Here is a 26,795-nt window from a genome sequence, read left to right on the forward strand (position 1 = left end):
TCTTTCACCCGCTTTCTCTCTGTTTTTCGCTCGCCCCCGGTGTCAGCGTTCGCGCGCCAACTCGGCGAGAGGTATCGCGTCGCGATCGCCTAAGCGACAGGAATTTATTGCCCACTAAAACGCCGGAATATGCAAATGATTTAACAAAGGTCAGGATTCTCACGAATGTCAGCGTGCACACGGACCGCGCGGGGTAGGTTACCGTGTGTGTGCGCGCACGGAACTGCGGAATAAATGACGTATCGATTCGCGGCGTGCGAGCGTGTCGCGAACAACGCGGGACAAACACGCCGAGCAAACAGCTTTAGTATCGACGCGGCCGGCTCTCTCGGCTTGCTCGATGATTTCTGACTAGATACCACGGGACATGCTCGCTCGATGCCGCCGAGGAAGCTCGGCCGGAGAGCAATCGATGCACCCTTCCGGAAACCGACGCCTTATCAATGCACCCGGGACGCTATCGTCTGCGATTATCCCTCTGATCGATTGACGAACGCGAGCAGAGCTAACTGGATTTTTCTGTGACCGTCGAAGGGCAGTGGAAGACCGAGAGATAAATAATTAAAAATTATTCTATCGGCTAGAATTATTTGTTGCGTCCTTTGTGAATTTTTTAGAGGGCTTGGAATGAAGGGTTCATTAACTCTTTATGTGAATTAATTTTCTAGAAGTTATTATGTAAGAATCTTACAAAGTTTCATTTCTACAAGTTATTCTGGCAGAATATTATTAAGAGCTCGTTGTATCTTTTAAAAGACGATTATCGCGATAAGGAAGTAAATATTCATTAACGGCAATGTTGCAAATTCTCATTTCTACAGGTTATTCTGTAAGAATTTAAATAGTAACAGGATTCATTTCGCCTTGTAAAATGTCTCTTCTGACGCAAATGGAAATCATTAATGTTATCATCATATCATAAGACGGAAATCACTAACGTCAAAATTGTCTAGTACCTCGAAGTTGCAATGCAAATGCATAGAGATAAGCAGACTAGCCGTAATGTAGCTGTTTCGGTATTAAAATTCTACTTTGCTCGATTTCAAATTACACGCGATTCGAACGTCCCAACGACCGTCCGATGAAAAGAGAACCTCGACGAGCCGGACATAATCTACAAATTTTCCACTGTTTATCTCGTCGATTGTCAGAAGCCCGGCAAGGAGTAATTTGGACGGCGAACAAATTAATCCGAGCCATTCAAAAGATATCGAAGGTACTCGGGGGAACTCGTTCCGTGTCGATACCGTAATCGCTGGCCGCGGACTGTTCTAATCAGGTCGGCCCGTAAATTCGCGTTGACCGCCAATTAAAGTTAGTCGGCGGAGTCCGGGGGCGCGGATGATTGCGCGATAAATTAAAAAGCGAAACGACGCCCGTCGTTTAGGGGGTACCGAAGTGGTCTTTAAAGAGGACACGGGCACCGGGTCGCAGCCGGGCGCCTTTCTGGGACAATGTTCCCCGACCAGGAAGATGCTATCTCGCCGGATTAAGGGATTCGTAGTCCGTGCGACACCACCTGTCTCGTCCGGCCGTAGGTGCGTGTCCGTTCGAGAGACCCCGTTCGCAAATTGTCCATGAACGTCAAAGTTGCAGACGTCTCCGCTCGGCTGTTCTCTTTTTTTTTTCGGCTGCTACTTTGTAACCTGTTTTCTGCGGCGGTTCGATACCTAATGAAGATCCGCCCGGCTCGAGGCTCCGACAACTTTCGAAACATCTACGGTTGGCTCATTTGTTTGCCAGAATTTCTTGAGGACCTCGCGGTCAATTTTTCCATTGCGATGGTAATTTGCGATGCGAAGGAACGAGTGGTGTAACGCGATCTAGGAGTTGCTTTTAGGATCGTTAACCCCTACACCATTATGACTACCTAAAAGCACTTTGAAAATTTATTTTAAAGCACCATTGACGCCTTAATGGTCCAACTAATTTTTGGCGCCTTTAAGTAACCGGGAAATATTGACTGAAATTATTGCTATTAACGTGATTCTTATTAACAACGTAAATATTAACGCGTTAGCGTAAATACGAAAAATACAAGGCAGTTCGTTTATAGAATATAACAAAATCTAGCAGAGTCAAAGAGTTATGTTTCGATATACAGAGATCAATAAAACTAAAGTAGATGCGAATGATATTGAGCTGAGAATGATCTCTCTGATAGGCAGACAGTAATTCTGCTTTCCATATGTATTCGTAAGCAAATTAAACTGAGTCTAAGACACCGAGTGCTCGTTTATGGAAAGCATGACTGCCTTCATCCCCTAAAAGACAACGCTTAAGGAACGTTCACTTGCAAAGAAGAAATCTCCTAAGAACGATAAGGAATCAAATTGTCAGTGATTCCGCGCGTCTGACACTGTCGGACCCGTTTCCCTGACGTTTGTGGGAAGCCACGGGATCTCGGAGACGCCGGTGATAGCAGCCCGGGTCTGCCCCGATACGAACGAACAAAGATAATGGAGCTGCCATCTATTGGGTGACGGGTAAACTATACTCGGCGCTCGTATTCCGCTACTTTGTATGTATCGCACGCCTGCGCGTGCACCTCCCAGTCCGCACGCATACGATTAAACGGAGCGGAGCGGAGCGGCGAGGCCGAGAGGATCACGCGAACGATATCTCGTTTATCGGGCCGAGCGTGCCCGTATGAGCAGCCCGCGTGTCTCGTATTTTCCTATTCTTTACGATTCCGTCGACGGACGCGCCTTTTCCCTCCGAGCAGCGGGGTCCAATCGCCGGTAAAAATCTCGGCGGAGCGTTAGCCCGGGAGGAATGTTTTCTTCGGCGCTGATCGGGGACGTTGTCTCCTCCTCTGATAAGAATATCAATACGCCTGCCCCTTCTGAAATCGCGTAATGCGTCACGAGCGGACGAGACTAGCTCTTAGGAAAAGGCGCCCTAAGGATTTGAGCTACCAGCGATAATTCATAGAAAATTAATTAACTTATCGATCGGAGAAAATAGCTGGATTTCTTGAGAAGCTTCGACGCGATTCTAAATATTATAATTTGGTCGGTTAAGGGATGCAGAACTTTTCTGAGACCCAGAGAATAAACTTTGTCTTAGGATACCTCGATAGTCGACGCTATTAATTCTGAAGCTTGCAAGATGATCGATAATGTTTCGTATTTCTAGCAACGGATCAAAAGGTTCGGGCGACCTTTTCATCAGAAACTGAAAAGTGCAGAGCCCGTGGAAGCCCAAGATTTCCACGTAGCCGAAGACCAGCTGACCTATCCCAACCAGTTCTTATCAGCCCCTCGAAATCGGACGCCGTGGAGCACGACCGTGGTAGAGTTCGAAAGTCGACTGATCCCAGAGCCGAACGAGGTGGCATCGCACGATATCGTGAATTTAAATTGCGACATGCTAGAACAAGTGCGACGACGACGGCGACGACGACGACGACGGGAAGGGGGACACGAAGCAGACGACAACAGGGAGGAGGAAAGCGAGAACGGCCGTTAGTAGGAGAGAAGACTGAACGGCCGCGGCCGTGCGGGGGTCATGGAACGGATCAGCTGATCGGAGGCGCACGCCAGAGTTTACGAGTTACGGCCGCCAATAAACCCGGCGGCGTTCGTTGTTGCTCATGCGACGTTTCATGGGTTCCAGGGAGAGCCGAGAAAAGGACGCCGAGTGGGGACAAAAGAGAATGACCAAATACGTGAATGAACGATGACTCGACGACCCGTTTATGCGACGGGGGCCAGTTTCGCCGGAAGTTTTTCACATTCCCCTGCTAGGTCGCCGTTTGTTCCGGGCCCAGTTCCTAATTGATTCGGAGCACGATCCTTACACTTTCGCTGCTACCAGTTCCTGACAACTGTCTTTGCAATGTTCTCAACCTCTTGCGCAACCCCTTGATTTTAATACATTAATATAAAATATACGCAAAATATATAGACACGATATCGATCACATGACCCTTTGCCTTCGCTCGAAAGCTATCTTCGCGAATAAAGTTAGCTGTAACGACTGAATACAAAGGCTCACCATCTTCTCAGTGCCAATGGAATCCCCTGGAGAATAACGCGCAACGAAGCTGAGAAAGATGCAAACCCCCTGAGGGAAGAGAGTACAGCTTGGTAGCAGCGAAAACGTTACGCGACCTCTTAACTTTAACAAATCGCTACTTAACCGTGCCCTGACTTGTTAAGAATTAGCCGATACTGTACCGTGACCTGGTGATCTGAAAGAAAGAGTAATCAAGGCCGGAGTTGATGCTTACCTGGTGGTGGGTACGGGCTAGATGTGACGGGTTCGGGTGCCCCGTAATTCCTGAGTCCCCCGTATCCGTCGTGAGGGAACGCGCCCTCGGCGACCATGGCGGCGGCGACCCTACCCCGGTCGTCCGCCGCGGACGGCGTCAGATAAGGGACGCCAGCGGGCGAGTGCGGATGATGATGGCCGGCCGTGTCGACCGTGTGATGCCTGGCGGAGGAGTAGGGCGCATAGTTGCACCAGCTCTGGGAGAAGCTCTGATGGCAGGAGGAGACGCCGGAGTCGGTGGCGCCGGACGCCACGGAGGACGAGCCCCCGGTGGAGGAGCTGGTGGTGGCCGCGCCGGCCGAGTTGTAGGACTTGTAGTCGGTCGGGGAGGCGACGGAGGCCGCGGAGCCCGCGGTGGCCGCGGCCGGCGACCAAAAGCTGAGGGAGCCGGCCGCCTTCCGGTTGTCCCTGGCGGAGCCGGAGGTGGAGGTCGGGTCGGCCGCCAGGTTGTAGTAGGTCGGGGGATTGTTGCCCCCGTACGCCTGATGATGGTTCAACGAGTCACCCGCGGCCGCGGCGGACGAGTAGTGCGAGTCCTGCGGGTGATGGGGGCTGTAGCTCCAGCCGCCTTGGGAGCCCGCCGAGGACGAGTGGGAATGACGAATGACGCCCGCTGGTCCAGCGGCGGGCGCGCCCGATGACTCGACGCAGCCGACCTCGCCGTAGGAGGATGCGGCCGGCGTCGCGGTCAGCCTTTTCGCGGGAATATGGAGAGGACCCGGCGCGCTGTTGCTCGCGACCGACGAGGCGCTCGGCGAGGTCGAGCTGGCGCTGGCTGTCGGTGCCGGGGGTGCTGTCGAGGCCGAGGAGGCTGGCACGGCGGGCGACGTCGGTGTCGTGGCTTGCTGGTGCGAGCCTGGCGTCGACGTGGCCTGTTGTTGCTGTTGTTGTTGCTGGATCGAGACGAGGCTGGAGGCAGTCGGTGGTACCTGTGGCGGGCTGTCCTCGTAGAGCGATCCGTTCATCATGGGCAGCCACCAGTTCACCCCGGTGGAATTCCCCGCTCCGGTGGCTGTCCCCATCGGCGTGACGGAGCCAGGGTGGCCCACGCCGGAGCCGCACAGCGGCGCGGCGTGAACATTGTCGTACAGCGTCGCCGTCGAGCAAGCCACGTGATCGGCGATGGTGCAGATGGTGACAGTTGATTGCCGGTGTTATAACGACGACGCCCGGCAAGGCGGTGATGTCGGCGTTAATAGGCGGCGACGACGACGATGACGACGACGATGGTTCCGTGGCCGATCGAAGGTGATCGATCGGTGGCGAGGATCGGTGGCGGCGATCGACGGTCGTGACAGACAGGGCGAGCGTGTGGAAAAGGGTTGTGAAAGATGGAATGAGAGAGAACGGACGTGTGCGTGCGCGTGTATGTGTGGGTGTGTGTGTGTGTACGTCGAGACGATACGCGCGAGGATCACCAGTCAACCGGGAGCCACGATCGCATCGCGTTGTTCGGCGATCGAGCGATTGCGTTCAACCGGCGCGCGCCGCGTGTACGCGAGTCCAAGGACGAGCGGGAGCAGGCAAGGTGAGATAGCCGAGGTGACGGGGCGCCACGCACGGAGGAGCGGAGGAAGAGAGGGAGAAACGAAAACAGGGCCGCGGTAGCAAGGGAGATGGAGAAAGAGAGAAAAAAAGGGAGATAGATATATATATAGAGAGAGAGAGAAAGAGAGAGTAATCGAGCGTGGGCGGAGGGAGAGGGATCGCGTTAAACGACAGTTTTTATCGTTGAGTTTACGAGGCCGGTCGTCGCGACGAGACAGAAGCGGATTCGCGGTATCAAAATACCCGCGAGAGACCGGACCAGACAGGTCGAGACCGAGACGAGACGAGACGAGGCGCGAGGCAATTTCAAAACGTCGTGGAAAGGAGGAACGCGGGAAGAATCATCGTACACGAGAAGCAGCGATCAAGCGTTGCTCCGTGGAATCGCGGAATAAATAAAGAAAACGCGTGCGGAAGGCAGGAGGAGGCCCGCGGAAAGTGGGGATAGGGAAAATCGTACGGGTGCGAGACCGTGCGAGCAGGGTTGGCGGAGGGAGGAGAGGGTGTGCAGCGGCGCGTCAGACAGGTGGAGGGGTAGGTGAGCAGGGGGTGGAGGGAGACGGCACCGACAGACCGACAGAGAGCGAGGATCCGTTGGAGAGACGGAGAAAGGCGGCGGACGAGGACCGTTCGAGTGAAACGGAGAAAGAGAAAGAAGGATCCGACGAACGTTGGTGAGTGAGAGAGGGAGCGAGAGAAATGAGGAACCGTGAGAGAGGGAGACGAAGACGCCCAGGGGCGCGATAAAATGCGTAGCAAATCCGTCGAGAAAAGGTCCATGCACCACCACCACCACCACCACCACCACCACCAACGCGACAAACGTCCAAGACGACGACCGAGGTTGATCGAGGTTGATGGGCCACGTGCGGGAACGTGGTCGATGGGTCGTCCAACAGCGATTCCAGGCGATTTCCAGCGATTCCAGGCGATTCCCAGCGACGATATGGAGAGCAGGACAGGTCCCGGAACGGTGGCGCAAGGCGAGAGATGGACAATAGGTTGGAACAAATCAAAACAAAAACGACACAGCACCCTTTAGTTAACAGTCGTTGAGACACCCTTCGCGCGAGGGTTGTTAGCGGCTACGGTCTCCGTTCGGTTAACAATTAACTATCTATGTATCCGGTCGAGTCGGAGAAGTCAATTACGCGGTCCTCGGGCCACGGCGGAGCGGACAGATCGGCGGCGAACGGTACGCGGCTAGAACATGTCTCGTGAACACTTGGCAATCGAGGCGGCCTGGCATTCGAGGAGAGGATCGAACGCGTCCCGTCGTGTACGCACAAGTACGACCACGTTCCTCTCTCTCTCAGTGCTCCGATCTTCGTGTCGTCGTCCCGGGCCGGGTCATGCTCCAGCTGCATGTCGTCCCGCCAGCTGCCCCGACGACGGAAACTGTCACCCTGCTCATAACTTTCGCTGGATGCACACGCGACACGTTTCGTAGATCCGCACTCGCTCTCACCAGTTCTGCTCACTCTCGGTCAAGAGGACGAGAGAACCGTGCGCCCGCGATCAAACTATCCTATCCGCTCCTCGAACGAATCTTCCTCTTTTCCCGATTAATCCTTTTGCTGGCCGGGGGGCGGGTTGTCCCAAGAGGGTTGCAACAGCATCGCGGGCCGGTCGCGCGGCGGGCCAGGAGAAACGTTCCGTTCGTGGTCGGACGTGGCCAGAGATATCCCTCGGCGGGCCACCGTCCTGTCCCGTTTTCTTTCCCGTCTTTTTTTTTGCTAGGCCCGGTCCCCGAAAGTCAGGTAGCGGACCCCAGGAGAGCGCGGCCCGAGAGGTTCCTCAGGTAGAGAGAGGCCCAGTCGGTCCCCGTGGCTGCCGCGGTACACACACGCGCGATGTTTACACACACGAAAAGACTCCCTTTCTTCTCTCTGGCCTCGCTGAGCCGAACTGAGCGTCAACTGAGAGCTCTGCCCGCGGCTCGGACGCGCAAACGGGCTGAACGCGACTCGGGCGCGATCTCTCGGATCGTTTGCCAACCAAACCCTCCACGGACACGTCTCTCTCTTCCCCCTTCCAACTCGGCTCGGCCTCTCCTCTCCCCTGCGCGTCCCCTCGCCGACAAACTTCTAATCTGCCCCTCTCTCTCTCTTTCCGTGACGCGAGACCAGAGAGAACCCACGAACGCAACGCGAGTCACGCATATACTACACGCAGCCCGAAACCTCCTACGAAGGCTGCTGACCAACGTCCTGCCAGCGCTCGTTCCTTTTCCCGAAACGGTACGTTTTGTCGGAACGAAAGGGAAACCCTATGACCCCGATGCCAACGGGCCAACGCAGCAATCGCAGGTGCCAGGAGGCCTCCTTCTCGCTCTATCGCCCGATACACGCTGCTCGGAGATAGGCACAGGATCGCCGGTTTCGCGCCATTGGAGTCCTGCCGCAGGACCTGCAGATGGAGTCCACCTGGACCGAACTACTACGCCTTTTCTACATCCTCTGTCGTTTCAACCCTTTCTACCTTTCAGATTTTTATCTGTATACTAGGGTATCGAGTATGATTTTGCGCCAACTTGATGTTGGCTAGTTTCTTGGATCGAGGATGTCGAGGATTCAAGCTCTGATAGATCGTTTTCGTTTTTGATAGATCTCCTTTTACATTTATCTCCTATTCGTTGAGATGTTCGCTGTGTTAATTAGTGATCAAATCGTATATCTTAATAATTCCCTTCATTCAAAACAAGAATAATTGGTAACAATTGCAAGACATTGGAGCGAAGCACAAGTTTTGAATATTTTACTTAACAAAAAATAGGAAAAGGAACCTAAATTGAAAGAATATTTCAGACGTCGAATTTTAAATATTCTGAACGCAAAATCCACGATGGCAGCAATTGGTGGATTAATTATTTTAATAAATTCAAATTAATACTTCAACACTTTTAGTTCCTTTAACAAATGCGTATAATACGCGGTCTAATTATAGCTTGAAAGCTTTCTGCAGAAAATGTAACATCGATGAAGGGTAAAATTCGACAAGATTAGCACCCTCGGGCTTTTCAACAAAATCTTCGTTGCATCAACTGCGAATATCCTCCAACTTCTTTGGAACATATAAGCCTCAGATAAAATATCTAACATTACTTGATCAATTTTTCACAACATTTCTAAATATTATATCCTTGTTTTCCAGCTCATGCCCTCGACAATCTAAAAAGCCTAAATAAAGGGTCGATCCTCCACAAACGATCATTTTCCAATTCGCTAAAACCTGCATAAAATCGCTCGAACAAACGAGGTCAAAAAAGCGGGAATCGACGCGATGGAATCGCACCGAGCCGGCAATAGCAGCAGGTGCAACGAACGTCCTCTTTCCATCGACATAGAGTTCTTTGTGTCCTTCGCGTCGCGGCGTCTTCTCGCGCGCACGGCGGAGCTTTCGCGTCAGTAGCCACCGCCGTCGCGCTTTTTTCCCGGGCGATTCACCCTTGCGAGGCACGCGGTCAATTAACCGAGAAATTTATCGGCGCCCATGAAACGCTAATTGCTCTCGCGACTCGCTTCTTTCTCGTCTCCCTGGAGAGTCCATCTTCCCCGCCGGCTTTTGCCCTCGGTGGTGCGGGCCTGCGGAGTGCCGGCCGGTGTTTCGTCGCTTAAACGCGTCTGTCCTGTTTGCGGCGCACCTTTTACGACCACCATTATCTCGGCGAATAACGGCTACCTGTTATCGTTATTGAATTATTTGTCTAGAACGGTGTCTCCGCGACGGAACCGTAACCGCCGTCTTTCGAGCCCGGTCTAATTGCGCTGGCGTGTCCCGTCGAATTCGTCCGGGCGCTATTTCCCGACGAAAGTCCTTCTGGAGATCGTTTCTGCATAGCGCACCTCTGGCAACACGTACTCGCCACAATGAATCTTTAGTGTGTCGTTCGAATTATCATAGGCAGTGGCAGAGTCTTGTCTTTTTGGGACTGCTGTTGTTAGGAGATCGGCTAACCGTGACTCTGACGGATTGTCGGTACTGAGGTATAGGAGAGCGTGATAGGGTCTTGAAGACCGTTAAAATTTGCTTTGTCCTCTGTGTAACGTTCCGATTTCGATTTCGATTTCGTCTCTATTATCGTTCGATGTTTCCGAGGTCGCCGAGTCTCAACGGTCGCCGGTTCGAAGTGTTTTCGACCGGGGGTCGTGACTCCGAGCGTTCTCAGACAAAAACTCTAACTTCGATAAACTTAGTATCGCTTTCGAGGAATTTCCTTCGAAAATTAACGCGATATTTAAACAGCTGTCGAAGCTATTATTATCGCCATCGTTCGAGTGCAAGGTATCGGCAAATATTTCGATACTCTGCCATAATATGTTCAGGATTTAAATAAAAATAAACTACAAATTTTTATACAAAATTGACCAATGAACATCTAGGTCAGAAAATTGACTATCGCAATGAGAGCCAGGAGGCGTAGTCCTCGCGATCCTCGCGTTACGTGCCGCTTAATTCCGTGCCCTGATCTAGCAGGTACTAAATCACTTATCCAAAAACTAATCTTCGTCGTATAAAGTAACAAAAAATATTATTAGTATTTACAAAACAATTTTTATAGAAAATTAATCAACGAAAATGATCCTAAACGTCACCAACTAGGTACCAATCCTATCCAAGCTCCAATCGCCTGACTACAGCTCCAAAACTCGAAGCCGAAATATCGAAGGAAGAGGCAACGGTCAAAGATCCATAGATCTAACCGGGGTATCGTACGACGCGGAAGAGAATGAATGGACAATTGCAGGATGAACGAGCAGATAAACGCATTCGTCGCGAGAAAGAGAAGAATGGATGATGTCTCGCGGCGCGTACGATCTCTTCGCGATGCGTGCGTGCACGCACACAGCCGGCGTTCCCGTTCCCTACACGTGCACGGCCGCGCGGAACTCCGGCAATACGTCATGGCAGTATTGCAGTCTAAATCTCGGTACTTTTATGGGGCAGTAAAGTAAAACGGTCTGACAACAACTCCGGTGGCACATACGCCTTCCATCTGTCCATCAGGCGGGCGCGCGCCACTAGATCGCGCCACGCGCGGGACCTCGCACCTCTCTTAATCGACGCCGACGCGTATTCGAATCAGCTGGTGCCCGGGGATAGGTCTTATCTATGGGGCACTCATTACGTTCGCGCTGTCATTCCCTCGGATTTGAGATTAAAAAGTAAAGTAAAAGTAGAAGTTCCACAAAATTTAGCAATTTAAAGCAATTTAATTAATTGAACCGAAACTAGAAAGTTAGAATTTATTGTAATGGATGATATTAGAACTTTTTTGAATGTGAAACGTACCGGTAGAATTTAGCTTTTTTGAATGTAATGTAATAAAAAATAATTTTCAGAATTGGTGAAGAATTACTGTCCGTCATAATAAACCTAAACTGAGGGCAAGGGGTGGAATTTTGGAAAACCGTGGAGCATTGATATATTACGCTTCTATGGTTTGTGATAAAATTCCAAGTCCTTCGTCAATCGTTTAGGGAAACTATAAAGTCATTTTTTAGAAGAACAACAAAATATCATAGACCTAAAGCGAAATGTTAGCGAAAGGAAAGACAAGACAAAAGATTGCAGTAAAGGTTAACGCCTGATACAATTTCTGTCGTGTAACAGAATAAATATTTGACCAGATAATAAAATTGAACGACGTTGACACAGCGAAGAGTTGGCACTGTCAATCGGCAGGACAGTAATTTTCTTATGACCCAGGTTAAAAGATCTGGGCTCGTTAAACGAAGTGCTTGCGACCCAATTGGCCCACGCCATTAGAAGCGTTTAACGCTGTGAAGTAATCCTAGACAATGTTTTGGGTGGTCCCTCTCGAGGAGCATCGTATTTCATGGGGTACTTGAAAGATCGACTCGGGTTTGGGATAGTTTTCTGACCACGGACTCTGTGCCACGAGTCGGAAAAAAAGCGGCGCGTACAAAGCGTTTTCCACGGTGCGTTAAAATCGTGTCATTAAATGGTTAAGAGTTTGGAAATTAAATCAGGATAGTATACACAACTTGATGCATAATCTGTGACTAGACTTCTTAAAATTGATTTACTTTTCTGATACCACTTTGAATGAAATATTATCACTATATCGTATACAAATCTATATTTGGCTACACGAAAAATTAAATACTTTGTTGAAATTCTTCCGAAAGAAACAAAATTCAGAAAAAACCCAGGAAATTTATTACCGTTCCGCGGATTCTTGCCTGGATGAAGCAACAAGATATCGACCAGGATAATAAATATCCCAAATGTCGGAGATCGAGGGAACGTCACGCTAAGCTGCCAACAGTCCTCGATTATTTTAATCGCTCCGCCAACGAGAAGCAAACGAACCTTTTTTCGCGAAATCGTCGCCGAGCGCGCGGCGGACTTGCGACAAGCAATAAATAGCGTCGGCGAAAGGTGGCTGAACTTGAGACCGATATATAAACGATCCGCGTGTTGTGTAATTGATCCATTAACGGGTTTTTTATTGGCGCAATAACGGGCGCCGAGCAGAAGGATCCGTCCCTCTCCCTCGGGATGGGATCGCTAAATTTCCGACCGAATTCTGTGACGGTCGCCGATTCCGCTCGCGACGCCGCGCGGAGCGGAGTATCGATGAGCGGAATCCTTCCTCGTAATCCGGAACGGGCGATCGACGTCGAATATCGGGAAGGGAAGAGCGGCCCGCGTCGTCGAAGAAAAGTTTTATCGTTCGCTCGCTGCCTTCAGCGTTTCGCGAAGCCCCACGAACGATCGCGGTCTTATGAGAAAATTTGGAAAAGCCGAGTTCCCGAACGGGTAACGGGGAATTAATGGCCGTGCGCTGCCCGCGTGTGGCCCTTATTGCCGAAAACCAAACTTCCTCGTCGGGGCACTGATCCCCGGGTAACGAGTTGTGCAGGAAAATTAGAAATAAGTTTGTAGCAAACTTGATACAAATTGTTAACGACTTAGACGATTATTTGTAAGAATGTGAAAATTAATTGATCGATAAATAGCGGAGAATAAAGGAAGCTGGACTTAGAAAAATCGACATTCTAGGTTTCAATAAATAAATGGTTTTAAAATCTAATATAATAAATAGAATTATCGCAACGCCGTGCAGACTCGACAACAAATGACTCAACGTGCATCTCGAATAAGAAATTACAGTACAATTGCCCTACAACCCGAGTCTTAATCTTAATTAGAATATAAAGCCAGTAAAATCGGAAATTAAAAAATCCAAAATCGTTTTCTATATTGTGCAGGAAACACCGGCGAAGGAGCGCACGGAATTAACGAGCGATTCCGCCGACCAAACTGGGAATCGATCAGCATTTTTCCTAGACGGTTTACGGTCGCAGGAACAAATTTCAGCGAACAAGAGTTTGCTAATTAGCAGGAAATTAGAGGGAATGCCTGGAGAAGATTGGCTTATAACGGTTGGATATGTCGCGAGTTTATTAGCGTTTCCCGGAATAATGGGCACGATAATTCGCTCATTAGCGCTGAGATAATGAGTTGGATCGGCGAACGATCGTGCACGTGGTATCGCCGTGGCAGGAAGCACACGAGTCCCTCTCGAACACGAGTGCGATAAATCGCGGGGGAGGCGCGGGCCACCTGACGTTTGTTGTACAGGCGACGCGATCATGAATGGACTTTATAGCGACCCGCCCATTTATAGGTAGTATGCGCGGTTTAGTGGCTATGGGTTTTAGTGCGACGCAGTTGTATACAATCCTCTGTTTACGGCGAGTACGTATAAACCGGGAAACGGGTCGCTTATCGGCGGATTTTTCGTTCGAGATTTCCAGGTCTCGGTATTAACCCCCGAGACTTCTTTCTGCTGTCGTTCATCGGCGAATATATGCGTCCTGTATCATCTCGTAATTATTCGCGTCGCTTCCTCGTGCACACTTTTCTTTCAGGGCGCGCAGCGAGATCTTCTTGAAGCACTCCCATGAGTTCACGTCCACTTTCGTTTGAATTTCTTACTGTCTCTATTTGGAGAAAATATTTCTCTTTTTGGAGAAAATACTTCTCTTTTTGGAGAAAATATTTCTGCTTTCAGACGGTGGTTTTATCGTTCGATATGATTGAATCTCCGATTGCCAAGTGTCGCTTTCATCGAGCATGTTCTAGCCGCGATATTATATTTCGAATATATTATAAGCGTAAATTATATGAGAAATTAGGAGCTTGCGCAACTCACCTTGTAGACCGGCCAGTGTTCCCGGCTGGAACACGCGGGAAAGCCTGGAACATTGACAGAAATGTTATTAGTTACTGGTGAAAAAATATAAAATGTCTTGCAAAAAGTCTTGCTGTTAATTTTGCTGAAATTTTTACGAATTTTTGTAGTCTATTTTGTTCAAGCTAAAAGAGAACTTTGTAGAAAAGCTGATATGGCGTGATTAGTTTTTACCTGCTGCACAGCTCGAAGGGGCGGAACGTCTTCTCCACGGCGCCGTACACTTTGAGGCCTTTTATTTACTGGTCCACGAAGAAAAACATCAGCCTGAAGCAAAAAAAAAGAACGATGGAAGAATAAGCGAACCGATCGCCGATACGGTGTTCCATAACGCATCGTCATGTCAGCCTGATTTTATGTAAGCTTTTGTGCTTGATATCGCGGCAGGTATAAAGTTCCGTATCATGTTCAACGGTTAATGGACTCGCAGCTCGTGGTAGGATGTTCGTGGTACTTTAGAAAACTCGCTTTCGTCCGTCTACTAAATATATTTTTACGTCTACGCCGGATAAAGAAAACCCAACACAGGGTTGAAAAAACGATTTATTAATCACCCTTTTCTAGAATCAATTTGCTGATTTCTATAAAATTTCTACCGAGTCGTTGATATTACCGTTAAAATAACAATAACGTTAAATGAACAATATTCCCGAATATCCATCACAGGCTGTGGAGATTGTATCCATTTTCGAGCAGCGAAATCTCCCCATGGCCGCACCCCAAAACCGTTTTTCCCTCTCCGAGCATGGAGAATCGAATCGTGGGCGTGCCTATGAATTTCGATTTGCCACGCGTGTAGCCCTCGGTAAATATCAAAACCGAGGCTGAAGGTGAAAAATGTGAAAATGCTCTCTGGAGGTGTCTGCCGAGTCAAATCTCTGGGGGTGACTTTACGGCGGATCGGTGAACGCTCCACAGAGGGAGATAGGTGTCAATCCAACGGGCGAGAGAGACCGCCAACAGGGTGAAAAGGGAAGGAGAGAGATCCGTAACAGCCTGACAGGGACGACGCGTTTCGGAAACGTTTGCGCCTCCAATAATTTCATTTCATGGCGACGCGGAGACTGTTCATTGATTTCGAGCAATCAAAAATAAGTAATTGACATTTCAACGCGTAGTAGTAATTTTTTGAAATGTTAACTATCATTTCACAGAATTTAGCTAGTATAAATTAATTTTAATAACATCATAAATTAGTAATTTTCCTTTGGTTGTTTAACACAGTCAAGTCACCGGCTTTATATTCCTTATGAAAATCTGTATGAATTATAAAGACGAAGAATAATCAAGCTTATATTTTTCTGACTGGAGAAAAATAGATTGTTGAAATAGTAGATCGATTATAAATATTTTTACCTTCTCATGTAATACGAAATGTAATAAATCAATTTTTTTCTGAGATAGTAGTCACATATGGAAATAATATTCCAAATATATTTAACTATATAATATCCATATGTACCACCATTTCAAAAATAATTTATTTGCAAAATTCTGTATTACAGACGCAGATAAAAATATTCTTAGTCTATTTAGTATTTAAAAAATCTGCTAACAATATTTACGCGCACATAGACACACACCTATCTCCACGAACCACTTCCATTGCCAGCACACACAAAACACTGATCAATAACCTAATTCTTTCATGCACGCCGTATCGAGAAACATTGGGAAACTCCGCCATCGAGACTCACCCCTCTCCGAAGGCCGCCGAAGAAAGGAAAATGATTTCGATAGCAATCTCGTAGTTCGCAGACGATAAACGTCGACGGAAACACGCGTGGACGGGGCAGTCGTTAACGAAGAGTGGTGTAGCGATCGCTCCACCCGAAATCCGGCCGGTCTTACCCCCGTAGCGTTCTCTCGGTACACAAATCCCGGCCATTCGTGTTGCACAAAAGGGTCGACAAGTTTCTTTCGTAAAAGGGAGCGAAAGAGACGTTCGATGGTAGAGGGAGAAAAGCTTGGCGAAATGTGGGCAGGACGTGCCACGGCCGATATTACCCGAGGAGAAGTCAAAGTAAAAGCCGTGAGGGGGTGGCGAAGGGGGTGGCGAAGGGTGGCAGAACACGTTGGCCAGCGTGTCGGTGTGTACAGAAAAGATTTGAGGGCGCAACAGCCGGACACGAGAAAGCTCTCGCAGCCCTGCTGTACTCCGAAGGGCGGAGGGGTGGCCTTTCGACCCTCGATTTCTGCGAGACAGCTCGCGGAAGCCGTCCATTTGTCATTTGCGCCTGCGAGCTCGCATATCGAGGTTTAATTTAATTAAACGTCCGAGCGAAATTGCACTGGTAGCCGCTTTCGGCAGTGGACGATTGCTTGACCTGATATTTAGGGTAACTTTAAGGAGTGGGGATATAATTTTTAATTCTCTTACTCGTGAACCTTGCAGAAGCATTTATGAAAATACGCTGAATAATATCTAATCGAATTAAATAGATTAAAGATTTACCTTTGATCCAGAATCTATGAAAATTCTAAAGCCCTCAGTCGAGAATAGATTGAAAGGTGGCCCTTTTTTATAATTTTGTTTATTTCCTGGAGATTGAGAAATATCGATGAGATATGCTAAGTGTGTGTCGAGTAAATTCCATATCGGATTTGACGTCTCAGTTCGGGGGGTAGTGCGTTCGGAATGCTAGGATCGCGGAAGGTCAGTTAAAAAATGATCAGGCGGCCGACTGGAAATATAGGACACTTCACCTTGACCCGTGCATTACGGGGAAATTTATTACCCTCGAAGTGACTTTAACGCGCGTTTTCGATAACACCCTGTGCCACTGTAATGGGTCGATATTTATCGCCTCGTTATCCCGCGGGGGTGGTTTATGTGAAGTAGACGGATTTTTCAGTAAACACCGACCGCTATACAGCCGCGGGTTACTAACCGATTGAGAGCCGACTTTCGATCATTATCAGACGTCTGGGAACTTGCTACGGCCTTTAAACTCGTGCTAAATAATTTTATTCGATTAACAAACATAATTTACAGCTCCACAAACTGTATCCTCGACGATTTATATCCGCGTATTTGGTGCAAAGTCTTGACCAGTTCATTCGCTAGTGAAATTATAGTCGCTGATATTTTCTAAATATTATTCGAAGCAACGAAGTCGGTAATAATTAGATTGAACATTTTCATGCGAAATAAAAAATGTCTGCAACTTTTGCAGAAAAAGTAGGAGCAGTTTAGAGGTTGCAGCTGAAATTATTAACTGTTTGTAATCTTCCTCCTGTTTCTGGTATTAATGCTCGTCTCCGTTGGGAAAAGCGAAGCGCTACGGTTCGACGGTGCACCATTTTATCAGGCGGAGTCCAGCCGTGAAAAAAAGCGGCGCAACGAGCTCGAGATAATTAAAAAAAATCCGGTCCCCGAGGAGCGAGCACCAGTCTTAATTCACGCCGGGCCACGGGCACTAAACCACGGCAGAGAAAGGGTTGCATTCATCGCGGCCGACACCCCTTTCGGAGATTACGAAACCGGTGCCGCGAAAAAAACTTTCCGACGAATGAAATCTCACGGAGGAACACTGGCCCACACACACACACACACAAACAGAGCCCGAGAAGAGTTTCCTCGTAAAAGAAATATTTATTCGAAGCCAACGACGGGATTGAGCTGTGGAGCCCCGGATTTTTGGGGGGGCTTAATTAAAAGGAGGAGAATATTCCCTCCTTTATCGGTCCCTCGAAAACTAATTAAATCCACGTTCGTTAATTTCATGCTGTTGTAATGAAATTGTTCGCGGATTTTATGTATTCATGAGAAATATTAATAGATCGAGTACAAGAATTAATAAATCGTTCAGCAAAAGAATTAATATTTCTGGAGCTTCTACATCTTCCAAACCGTGCGAACAATTTTTATTTTGCACAAGAGTGTACCCTGAACTAGATTTACAAAGACCACAAAGTTCACCCTTTCAACAATCGCAATAATAAAATGTCGTTCTCAAAGTAAAATCCCTCTTCGTATTAATTTAAAATAAAAAGCAAATTAATCTTTCGCCGAGCAAGTCGTTGCCTTTTCGAATCGACCAGAACAGCATCCCCTAAGCAGCGAAGTGTGAGAGCAATCCTGTACCGTCCACCCAAGTGTACAGAAGCAACCCGATCGTTATTCATCCGCCAAAACGCGTCTATTCTAGCCTGAGAGAGCTCTATAACCCCTTTCACGAGGTCCAGAATCCTGCACCCATCCCGCCGTCCCTAATCCTTTCGCTATAACCCTCAGAAATTCATAGATCCTCCTGGAGAATAAAGATCAACCCCGGCGTACATGTAATTTTCATCAATGGTGGCTGGGAGAATTGAAATATCTTTTAAAAGTTGAAAGGAATAGATAGAGAGAGAGAGAGAGAGAGAGAGAGAGAGAGAATGAGAGTGGTAGGGGTTGAAACGTCTCCGCGACGACGGTGAGCTCGATTCGGGCCGCGCAGGGGGTGGCAAAAGGGGTCGTCGTCGAGTCCCATAGCCGTGTGACGTGACGCGTGCCGTTTTTAGCGGGGCGTCGAGACGCCTTCCGCGTGGAACGCCGCCAGCACCGGGACGCCCTCTCGTTTCCACGGGCAAACGGTATGGCCGCCAGACCAATCCCGGCTCTCCGTTCCGACAGGCGCCACCAACATGGCAGTGGCGTGCGCTGCCGGAGACGGGCCAGACCCTCCGACTCGATCGCCAACGAGATCCTGGATCCTTCGACGCCGGCCTGGCCCGACGACTGACCTCGTGTCCTCCATCTCTTATCCTTTTTAATCATGGCCAAACAATTTTGAATATACGAATTTTAAATCGAAGCCTCGTCCAGAAATCCCTGCTATGAAACCTCGAAATTCGTCAGAAATTTTAACGACGTCGGCGTAGTTCTATATTTTCTATTATATTTCTGTTTTATATAAATTTTATGTCGTTGCGTATACACTGAATTTTATTTATTAGATATTTATTAAAGTATTAAATATTATTTTTATTAATTGTATGCAGCCTTTTAGCTATACTCTCTATCTTCTTCTCTTATAAGGGTAGCTCAGTACCTCGGTTATTGAACGAACATATATCATATTTTATAGTCGTATTTTAGTAGCTGTCTGATAACAAAATTGTAGACTCGAAATAGATATTGATAGGAAATGTAAGCAAATAACCACGATCGAACTGGTAATTTAAATATATTACCGAGAACAAAAAATATTTTGGAGTTAATGTGAAAAAGGGAATTCACAAAGTTTAGTGCATTGTTTGTGTAATATATTCCATATCAGAAGATATTGTACAGAAAGTTTAGCACCGAAAAATTAATGAAAACGATGCTTGTGCCACAAAGACTTTGTTATACATATAACAATTGATTACATATAATATATTAATTTTTATGGAAAATATCAAACGGCCAAAGTGAAGATTCGAATAAAGAAACGTGTTAAGTTGCGCGAGTCCGTCGCGACCTCGATAATCCAGTCGAAGGTGAAGAAAAGCTTCGATGCGTGAACACGTGTTCTCATTCGAGTGATCACGGTATTGTCCGTAGTAAAAGTCCACGTGAAAGTGTGATCCGCCGCCTAATAATGCGAAACGCAACAGAAATGACCAAGGCCTGTAACAATCGGTAGCCGTGTCGGTGGGCCCGGAACAGCAAGAATTCGAGAGGCTAGACGGCTTAATCGTCCGTCGGTTTCGCAGAGGGGAGGAAAGAAGAGCCGGTCGATCCAATCAGGCGAGCCCGTTCCCCAACGAGAAGGCGACCAGCCGAGCTCTGGTTGCCGTGAAAAAAAAGAAAAAACGAAACCACGAAACATTGTAGAGTCACGGGCGAGACAACGCCGGTTCCCATCGGCGTTATCAGCGGTCCCCTCGTCTCCTTTCCAATCCGGAGGACTTTATCTCGGAGACGGCCGCGATAGAATGCAAAACAGTGTCGCAAAAAGGAGGAAATGGAAAAAAGAGCAAAACAAGCGCCGGTGGAAATCGTCGTCGGAGGAGGTGGAGGAGGACTACTACGAGGACGGACGAGCGGAGAAGAGGGGGACGGCGGAGGGAAAAGGAAGATCTTGGGAGACTTCGGCTGATGAGGACGGTTCCCATGACGACGCAACCCCAGGAACACGAAACGGTCTAGCCATCCTTGACTCAATACCGGCTCGCCGTATACTCACGTACCGTCGAACCTTGCCGCCGCTTCTCCCCGGTCTTCAAACCCTCTTAAGCTCTCGCCCCCCTCGGCCCCGCGTCGCCCCTCTGCACTCCCACTTTCACCGCCGTCCCTGGCCAAATGGAATATCCCACGCTTATACTTTGTTCCATCTGCAGGTCCATATCGTACGTACTCGGCCTCGCCTATACGTGAATCGTATAACCGACGGTGCCGGAGCCGGAATACAAACGATCGGAGGACGGGCTTTGTATCCCGCTAACGAAAAGAAAAACGGTGCCCGCGACACGACTTCGAATTGCCGCATTAAGGACCTCGGACGGTTCGATTCCCTGCGACGATCCTCGTCCTCGTCCCTTGGACGTCGACTTCCGGAATCCGAGTCCTTTCCACCAGAATCCCTGCGCGAGCTTATTAGTTACCGTGTTCGGTAATCGGCTCGGCATTTTGAGAATGTTTTGAGTTTCGAAGTTTTTGGAAGCCGAGTAGAGTCCTTCGAGGATTCTAAGAGGGTTTCGTCAGTGATCTTTCTTTATTGAAGATGCAACTTTGAATTCTTTTAAATACGTTGGATAGGAAATGGTAAATGATGAATAGTGGTTATTAAATTATGGGTTTATATACTTGTGACAAGACGAGTGGGTGCTATTTAATAATCGTCATATTAAAATTATTAAGGGAGGGAAGTCTAGTGATAATAATAGAGCCACGATGGTTTATTCAGCAATTGGTACGACATAAACCTAGAAAATTTCTTAAAATCGAAATACCTTCCTGAATCATTGTCCATTCAGCATTCCTACATTTCTTAGATTTTAACAGATCTGAGAAAACATTACAAAAATTAATTCTCAATAATTATTAAAGTATTATTCCATGATTTTAGAAACAATTGCAGACGAATTTCCAACTAAACAAAGAATTCCTACAATCTATAGATTAGAACTACCCAGAAAAATTCAAGAAGAATGTTCGAACGGATTAAACAAGGGATGTTTCCAGCACCCCCATTTTATAGCAGCCTGCGACCTCGATACCGATCCCCGTCGCAGTGTCTGCATCGAAAAATCAGGGTCGCGGAGCTATAGCGAAGGCGTGATGCGGCAACTTCGGGTAGATAGCCAAATGCCAAGACCCCACCCCCAATTCCTCCCGATAGCTTCGGATGTATCGATAAATTCCTATCTCTATGCGATACGGGAGAATACCGGCTCGCATTAAACTCGGCCGTTGACCCCGGAAAACTTGATCCTCCGGGCGGAAGCTATCCGGGGAAGCGATTGGAAAAGCGAACCCATCGGGAGTACTCTCTCTCTCTCTCTCTCTCTCTCTCTCTCTCTCTCTCTCCTCGATTATTTTCCAGGGCGCCCGGGCAGCTTTTGTTCGAGTCAGCGAAATTTTTCTCGATTTCTATTCGCCGTCGTTTTATTTTCCCGCGCACGCACAGGCCGATACGTACTCGCCCTCCGTCAGGTGAGAGAGCAGCACGCGCGCGGCTTTTTTCACCCCGCGACGCTCTATAAATAATTCAACTAAAATAATATGATCCCCCTCGCACACGGTCGCGGCCTTTTCCTACGGGCGTTTCAGTCTCGGCTTTCACCACCGCACGTAAACACTATGGCCGCCGTTCCGGATACACGGGAGCTGCTCGCGCGAGAAGCCATCCTTTTTTCCTGCCCTTCCCCTCTGCCTGCCCTAATCCCGATTCCGAGCCGCCTTTTCCGCCGAGTGGCTTTGCCTGTATCCGCAGAGTAACGTGGAAGCTACACGCTTCGGAAAATGCTCCCTGGAAAATGCTCTCTGAACGACCGATCGCCGCCGAAGCCACGCCGCTCAATTTTATTTCAATTCGGTCCAGTCGGTGGATCTGCGACAGTGATCTTACGGGATCACGGTTGTCAGTGGTAATCGCGAGATCATTACGTTCGGATAATAGAATGTTTGAATTAATCGTGTAGTAAGGAGTCGCTCATATTGTACCTTATTTTATAGAAATATCTCTTTCATCTGACTCGTTTTGTGAAACACATATTTAGGATACTTAATAATTTGTTAGATGGTGTTGACCATACCGTAAATAATTCTTCTCGCTAAATATTTTTTCTTACATATTTAGTCAGATGATAGGAACTAACGCGAAGCTGTGAATCTGTGAAAAAAGATGAACAGGGGTTAGTAATTTTTTAAGCCACGTGTCTGTTCAATATTTACTGAGGAGATCGAATTTCATACTTTTATACTACAACCCTCTTTAGTCCAACATCTTAATGCGAGTTCAAAATAATCCAACATCCAGTAAGAATTTCTAAATCTCACTAAATAATGAATTTATAATTTTTAAAGATGTTAATTTTCAACTCTGATCTGCGATGTAAAATTTAAAAATGACGACTCTTTTATCGCGAATGAGAAACACTAGAACGCCACGTTGTGGCTAAAAATGGGATGAAATTCGAAACTTTGATCATGATGAAAATTATAGGGAGCTGCGGAGGCTTAAATAAGATCGGAGAATGATGTCCGCGTGTAAGAGAACTAAATCTCGGATTGTTGTGTCAGTAACGAGGCAGCGGGAGTAGAAAATATAATTTTTACGATATTGTTCGACGCGGACTCATGCTCAGCGCGAAGTTCACGGCAACTGTATAAACACGAGAGTATTTTAAGTGATTCAACGAATGTTCACACGTGTTTTGTCAGAGGGGCTACCGGGTTTTAGAAACGGCAGCCTCAGAATGCCACCATTATACGTCCCACTTGACATTAATTATAAAATAAATCCTTCACCTCCTATGAAAACCACGCTCTGGTATCGTGATATCATCTGAGATTTAAAATTCTTATTCATTTTATCCAATACATAATTATTTTATTATATATTTATCCAATATATGAGATGGATACATTAATGCTAATATATTAATACATTATGCAATAAATAATTCACAGTAAGGAGACTCAATTTTATTTTAAAAAGTAAATACCTTCCCACCTAAAATTCGTGACAACAACAAAAGATATAACAATCAATTGGTCAGTTATTTTCGATTAGGTGGCGATGAGTATAATATTTCCCTTTCCCAAAAAATATGAAAGTTTCCTACTCGGGAAATAGAAATTTCACTTCCCGCACGGCCCAGTGGCCGACTTTCACACAACCATTGTTCCGTGGGCCCAATTTTCAGTGAAATCTTCGACGATCGCCGGTTCCGAAATTTTTTCATACCAAGAGAAAGCTGCAACCCCGAGAGAAGCTATACGGGTTCCCATGGGGGACGCGCGTAACCGCTGGTTTTCATTTGGCCCTCGCTGCTCGGACAGTTTGCTCGATCGCAGTTTACCGTGCTCGTTCGTCGACGAACATCCTCGTTTGTTCGTTCGTTCGTTAAACAGTGGCCGGCTTGTGTGTTCCACGTCCGACGTGTCTTTGACGATAAAGCCCGGTCCTGATAGAAGATTGCTGGAACGAAAGTGGCCACCCCTCGTCGCATCGATCGCGGGATTGGACTTGGCGAAATGGTGAAGCTGTTCTCTCACTGATCGCGTGCTTTTGGAGCTTTTCGTGTTAATTGACGTCTTTATCTTTTAAAGGAAATTCTGTGATCGAACAACGTGTTTGAAGAGTGAGTGTGTTATATTCCAGGTAAATGAATCTCTTGATACTGTTCTTGAACTTATTCTTAAATTTTTACTGTTACATTATTAATGTTTGTTTCTCACAATATTGCAAAATATATGATATCATTACTAGACTAAGGGTGAATAAGTAGAATTAATATTCTCCTCGGAATTCTACGTTGAATTAAATAAGTCAATTAAGAATTGAGATTAAAATACAATAGGTATTTTTAGCGTAAAATAAATTCTCTTTAGTGCCAGTTAATTTATTACGAAATATAATCAAATATCAGGCATATAGTATAAAGTTAGTATAAACAGAGTATAGACTATAAAGAAACTCGTCTCCGCTATGACTCGGTACCGGAAATTCCCTACTTAGATGCACATCAAGATGCACATCATTATTATCAGCTTTAAAAAATGATTCAGCGTAGACGCGGCAGAAATACGTTGAAAACTAGCTTTACAGCGTTTCGGAAGTATTCTGAAAGGGTTAGTATAGAACCGTCAGGGTGTCGATCGCGACGGGACGGGCCCGTATCCCGAAAACAGTTACAAAGTTCCGGCGACTCTTATGATGAAAGAGATCCGTGACGAGTCGCCACGAGGCCCGCGCAAAGCACAGCTGCGAAGAGACGCACACCTATAGGTACTAAGCATCGACGGACCGCGCGCGACCATAAAATGATCGTAAAAACTTAATTTTACGAGAGGCATAATATATTTGCCACCACCAGTGCCGTCGCCGCCACCACCGGCAGTGGCAGCGGAGCCGGCCAAGAACAAACGGTCAGCCGGTATCCGTACCCGGGCTGAAATTTCCTAAACCGGACGCGAGCTTGCGGCACGCGAGCTAACTATGCGACAGGTAACGAGGCCTAATAGCGAGATCATTTTTCGTCCCGCGACCACCCAAACGTGGCGATGAAAACCAGGAACTTAATGGTCGCTCGGGGACACTGATGATATTCTTGCTACGTTGGCAAGATTTTTTAATTTATAGTGCTTAAATGGTTGTATTACAATTTAGATGATTCTATTACGAAATAATTCATGCATTATGAAAGTTGTCCCCATATACTATTTTTTTTATTATATTAGATTGGTCAAGAAATCCGAGCGGTACTTTACAATATATGACTCTTCTTTTATTCGTCAAAATGCTGTACGAATTTTTCCGCCAAATGAATATTATAATTATTAGATTTCTTCTGCTAGATTCTAGTTTCTGGTATTTAAAATTCAGCTTTGAGGTTTTATCTAGTTTTAACCATTTTAGTACCGAATGATGATATTTCGTTATTTTCTAACCCAATTCGTAATTTCCGGCACTAAAATGGTCGAGGTTTGCAGTTTTCAGTATCCGGGCTCTAAAAATCTGCGAGCCGTTTTCCTCTAATAGCCCGTTGATCTCCGGTATCAGGAAAAGTGCGAAAACGGTGGAACGGGCGGTTCGTTAAACGCGCAAGGAAATCTCGGCGGAGTAGCCAATCGAGAGTTGGATCGTTCGGCAGCCTACGAGGATCGAGCTCGGGGAGGACGAGGCCTGGCCTCTGAACATAATTTCCTTTACGACCAATTAGTAGATCCAGAAACACATCTACACCGTCCCGTAGGAGGGGACGGAACGGTGCAGAGGAGGACGCGAAAGAGGGGCGGGTGGTCTTTGGTAATCTCTTAAAACGCGTTCCGAAAGCCGGAGTCTCACGATCGTCACCGGTTTTGCGGATTTTTGCCCGAGCGAATGCCGCGAGCCAGAAGGTGGAGAACGCTTCGAAAACGCTCGAAATCGTGGCGTATATAATCAGCCAGCGCTCCATGAGGTGGGTGGTCCCGACACGTGAGTCTCGTTTAAAATGACCGCCGCGTCATGAGAACGTGAATCCGCTCCGTACCCGGCTCTCCTTTTCCCACTCTCGCCCCCGTCTCGGCACCGCCGGCTTCTCCCCAGGTTCGATAACAGGACGTCGGGATCTTGCGAATTCCCGGGGACGATACGGCGCGTTCTTTTATCGTCTTTAGTCACTCTCGTACGATTCGAACGTTTCGAATGCGTTCCCATAGGTTTCGTGGCAGCGTTCTCTTATTCATGAGCAAGTCAGCCATTGCTCGATCGCTTAATCGATGATACCCGAATGCGGGCGGCCTCTGCGGAACCCCGGGCGGAGTCGTGGCGAATTTATTTGGTTGCTCGAATGGCTTGCGATCTTGCTGGATTAGACGTTCGAAATTGGCAAGTTGTATGATTCGAGCGATGGTTCAACCACCTTGGAATTCAAGCGTTTATAAATTGAAGCGTTTGAAAATTTAGAAATAGAATGTTTGTAAGTTTGCAAATGTAGAAATTAAAGAGATTAATAAAGTCAGGATATTTTGGAATAGGGAAGATGAAAGCAAGAAAATTTAAAAGTTTGGAAATTTAGAAATGAAAAGAGTTAAAGTTTGAAAATCCAAAGCTTCGAAAGTCGGGCGAGATCGATAAAATCTCGAGGAGATCGCCGTTCGCCATCTTCGGGTCGGAAATAGCCACTCGAAAAGGGTCGAGCAAAGCAGTGGCTCCTTAATGCGAGTTTTAATCGATGGCGTTCACCGATTCCCAACATTGTTGCAGCCCGAAATCGACTTTGTCGGCCCGTTAATGGGATACCATCCCACTTTCACGCCCGTCCGTGGAAAAAAGCCGAACGCGTGTACCCCCCTTTTGTCGAATACAAGCTGGGCGGGTCGGCGTTTTCGGTAACATTGCGGAGGGAGAAATTTATCTTTATGGAAATTCTTTTGAAAGTTCTCTCGACAAATGGGAATTAATCGGGCGCGGACGACCGGGAACGTTCTTTTAATCTCGTAATATACGGCCCGTTGTAAATAATGGAGTTTATCGCTTCGATAAAGTCGAGGAAGCCGATGCCGCGTATTCCGGCCAGACTCGATTACGATAATTCTTTCAATCTGAAGCAGAAAATTGCAACGGAC

At 47.3% G+C, this 26,795-nt stretch overlaps 1 protein-coding gene across 3 annotated transcripts in view; it reads right to left on the reverse strand.

Moving 5' to 3' along the window:
- Positions 1-26,795, reverse strand: part of LOC144476704 (uncharacterized) — a 103,056-nt gene that overhangs the window by 5,218 nt on the left and 71,043 nt on the right. The window contains exons 3-5 of one of the 3 annotated variants that reach the window (XM_078193835.1): positions 14,222-14,314; positions 14,009-14,052; positions 4,235-5,214 (exon numbers count right to left, since the gene is read on the reverse strand). In XM_078193835.1, coding sequence (XP_078049961.1) covers positions 4,235-5,214; positions 14,009-14,052; positions 14,222-14,314 — 1,117 coding nt within the window. Of the gene's footprint in view, positions 1-4,234; positions 7,739-14,008; positions 14,053-14,221; positions 14,315-26,795 lie in introns of those variants that run through there. The other 2 variants (XM_078193833.1, XM_078193832.1) reach the window with 2 other exon arrangements.

The sequence above is a fragment of the Augochlora pura genome, chromosome 11 (genome assembly GCF_028453695.1).
Source record: "Augochlora pura isolate Apur16 chromosome 11, APUR_v2.2.1, whole genome shotgun sequence".
In the NCBI taxonomy this organism is placed as follows: Eukaryota; Metazoa; Arthropoda; class Insecta; order Hymenoptera; family Halictidae; genus Augochlora; species Augochlora pura.